General features: G+C 39.6%; 1 protein-coding gene across 1 annotated transcript in view; it reads right to left on the bottom strand.

Annotated features, from left to right (window-relative positions):
• Nucleotides 1-889: 889 nt before the first annotated feature.
• LOC140336233 (uncharacterized) overlaps nucleotides 890-3,694 on the bottom strand; it is a 3,683-nt gene continuing 878 nt past the window's right edge. The window contains exon 2 of the mRNA XM_072419228.1: nucleotides 890-2,774. Within this exon, the coding sequence (XP_072275329.1) occupies nucleotides 2,463-2,774 (312 nt within the window). The 3' untranslated portion in view covers nucleotides 890-2,462. The remainder of the gene's footprint in view (nucleotides 2,775-3,694) is intronic.

Here is a 3,694-nt window from a genome sequence, read left to right as displayed (position 1 = left end):
AGTGTGGTGTCAATTACTGTAAAAAATCCCCACTGTGAGTTAATCTCAAACAAAGCAAAAAGAAAAAACTTTATGGAGCCTAGACATTCATTAACTTCTGGATCAAGCTGTGCTTTGATATGCAAAAAGAAACAACTGCAGAGTTTGTCTTGGTCATTAAAGAGTTACAAGATGTTGCTCAGCTGTGTTTAGCAAAAGGTTTCCTATGCAAGTCATGCAAACGGCACCCCCTGCCCCCTAACAAACCTCCGTCCTGCACACGAGCAAGCAGGGAAGCCCGTATGAAGAAGAAGAGTTGTCCGTATGTCCGATGTCCTTAACTCGGAGACTACCTGTGCATTAAATGTTTCAGTGGTTTCAATGTTTCAAACAGTAGTTTGCCTACCAGCCCTAAAAAATGCCAGAATTCAGCTGCAAAATTCACCTCCCATAGACTTTAATATGCTTTGGCCTGAAACTGGGGTTCTTCAAAGAGGTTTTGTGGAACCTTTCTGAAAGCAAACTCTTTCTAGTCATCCTTATTTGTAATATATCAAGGAGCAATACGTTCTCTATGAGATATTTATACATGATATTCCATTGTACTCCATGATATATATAGATAGATTAAAGCTCCCCAATAAACACATAATGACAGTATATTATCAGTTCTCACTCTCCTCCACTCCATCCAAAGCAAAAGGTATAGCTTTCTCTGATTTTTGCAATTTCACAGGCTCTAAAATCTTCATTTTTAAACAGAAATTATTCTTCCAAAAAAAGAAGTGAAAATATAGAGATTTTTTTATTTACTTATACATTATACAATAGTGGTAAATAAATAGCAGCAAAAGTGTTCCCATTCATTGAACATACAAACTAGAACAATAATGATTTATAGCAAAGTTGGATTCATTCCAGAAATAATATTAATAGTAAAGTGCATGTCAGTATAGTGGCAGAGGGTGCAGAAGTGGGTTCTGTGGTGGCACAGCACATTGGTGGAGAGCCAAGGGGTGCAGTGGGGTGGGTTACTGTAGTTGTAATGGGTGAAGAAGGGAGTTGGTGCATTTTTGGCAGTTGCAGTAGGGAACACTGTGTAATAGCATGTGTTATGCCAGTGCATGGGGGTTGCAAAAGCAAGTGTAGATATGTTAAAGAATTTGAAAATGTGCTTTGGTAAAGTCGTGTTGATGTATACCAAAGGGGTGCATTGGCTCAGCAATGGCAGGTGCCAAAAAGACACATTGTGCAACAATGAGCATTGAATCACTCGATGTAGCAGCTTCAAAAGTTGTGCATCAGTGAGGTGTCAGAGCGTGCAGAAGGGTGTCAGTGCAGTGATTGTGACTGGGGCAGGTAGGTTTGTCTGTGCTTTTTCTAGACCTGGCTTCTTACTGACTCATCATTTATCACCCTTCACCAATATGCAGATCTCCTGCCCCAGTCACATCAGCAATTAATTTTACACCTACCATACTTCATTACTTCATTAAATAGTTCATTACTTTCCTGCTCATAATGGCAACATTATCGCAGTTTAGACAGTTGAGTCCCAGCTAACAGAACTGTCCCATGCATGTGTGAAAATAGCATCATATTGCTGGATATTTTTGTTCCTTTATGAGTGAACATTATGGGGTATATATAAAAACAATTTACATCAAATGAAAGTATTTGTTTGGTCATTCCGTGTGAACTGATGTGGTGAATGTACCTAAAATTACTTAGAGATGGATGTATGTAATTAGACATACTGTACATGAGGTTTTTAGCAGGTGTCATTCTGAATTCGTCCACTAGGTGACAATGTGTTCATTTACAGTTATGCAATGTATAATTCTTTGTGAATGGAAATGAACACAGGGTCACCAAGTGGACTGATTTGGGATAACACTCACTGTTAGAACAAATCAGCTGTAGATTGCTCATTGTCACTTAATACTTTTCAAGCATACCGGTATTTAATACATTCACTGAACTCAGTTTGCACTGAAAAAACAAGCATTTTGGTTGAATAAAACACCATGCAAATTAGTATAAAAAAAAATACTCCTATACCTGTCTGCATCTACCCATTTTCACTTTGCTGTGATATTGGGCCATGTGGGATGACATGGGAGTTGCTGCTGCACAAATGCAATAGTGTCATTATTGTGGCTGCGAGATGCTGCTAATGCGCTGTACTAACATCACAGCATTAAGCATGCATGGGGTATGGTCAGACATGCTGGGCATGAGTGAGGATGTACCACCATACGATAAGTAATATTCCAATAATAATAATATGATAAGAAATATTCTATGCTTGAGCCAAACACTACTCATGTTGCCATTACTACAAAAACTGTGGCCATTATGTAGATGTCCAGTGGAAAATTGTAGGCTTTAGAGTCCCATGATCTGATTACAGGTCCTTTTTTCATTAGATCTTCTGCAAGGTGGAACACGTGTACAAGGCCTGGCTTTCTGTTTTTTTGTTCCTAAGTTCCTCCACTGGTGTTCCCGCTGTTGCCAGCCGTTGGTGGCTTCAGTTTAGCTTTAATCACCTCTTCCTTCTCCCGCATGTATTTCGGCAGTCTCCTCTCTTTGTACTCTCTGTCATGCTCCAGAGCTCTTAGAAACTTCTCCTTCTCTTCATTTTTCTCTTTCTCTGTTTTATCTTCTTCAAGAATATTCTCCACATCTGCCAGCATCTGGTACGTGCGCCGACTGTCCTCCATGCATAGACAGGTACACTTCGATATGTAGTACCATGTGATGATCACAAGGGTAATGGTCAACATTCCAGTGGTCTATGGACAAACAAAACAAAACAAAAGTTGAAAGGGTTAAAGGTCTGCTATACATATGGGTAGAAAAATCCATACTGGGTTATGTGACTGCCAATAGGAGTCAGCACTTCTCAGTACACACAATGCAACTATATGCCAGTGGTCCTTCTCCTGTCTTCTATGGATAAATAATGAACATAAAAATTCTACAATATTCTTGTTTTATGAAAGCAGATGTGTCTCCTATACTACAAAAATGAGATTTCAATATAATAGATGTGTCTCCCCTTTTACAATAGTAACACCTCCCCATAGTTGATATATCTCTTCTCCTACAATGGTAAGATTCCCCAACAATATATGTGCCTCCTCTCTCTCTTACAATAGTGGGATGTCCTCACACTAAATAGATCTCCTCTCCTACAAGGCTGAGATTTCCCCATAGTAGATGTGTCTCCTGTCCTTCAATGGAAAGATTTCCCAACAACATATGTGTTAGATTTCCCTGTATAGTGAGATTTTCTCTTCTCCCACAATGATCGGTTTTCCTCAGATGTCACTTCATTCCCCAGCAGAAGATGATCTTCTGCAATAGTAATAAGTCCCCACCACCAGAGTAGTGAAATGTTGCCACAGTGGATCTGTCTCCTCTTCCAAGGTGGTGAGATTTCCCCAACGTAAATGTCTACACCTACAATGATAAGAGTGTGTCTTTTGCTAAAATAGAGAGATTTCTCCACAGTAGATGTGTATCCTCTTCTACAATGGAGAAGTTCCTCCAAAGTAGATATGTCCCATCTTCTACAATGGAGAGGTTCCTCCAAAGTATATATGTCCCATCTTCTTCAATGGAGAGGTTCCTCCAAAGTAGATATGTCCCATCTTCTACAGTGGAGAGGTTTCTCCAAAGTAGATATGTCCCATCTTCTACAATGGAGAGG

The sequence above is a fragment of the Pyxicephalus adspersus genome, chromosome 8 (genome assembly GCF_032062135.1).
Source record: "Pyxicephalus adspersus chromosome 8, UCB_Pads_2.0, whole genome shotgun sequence".
NCBI classification, from domain to species: Eukaryota; Metazoa; Chordata; class Amphibia; order Anura; family Pyxicephalidae; genus Pyxicephalus; species Pyxicephalus adspersus.
Note: the sequence above shows the minus strand (reverse complement) of the source record. Positions and strands in the feature narration are given on the sequence as shown.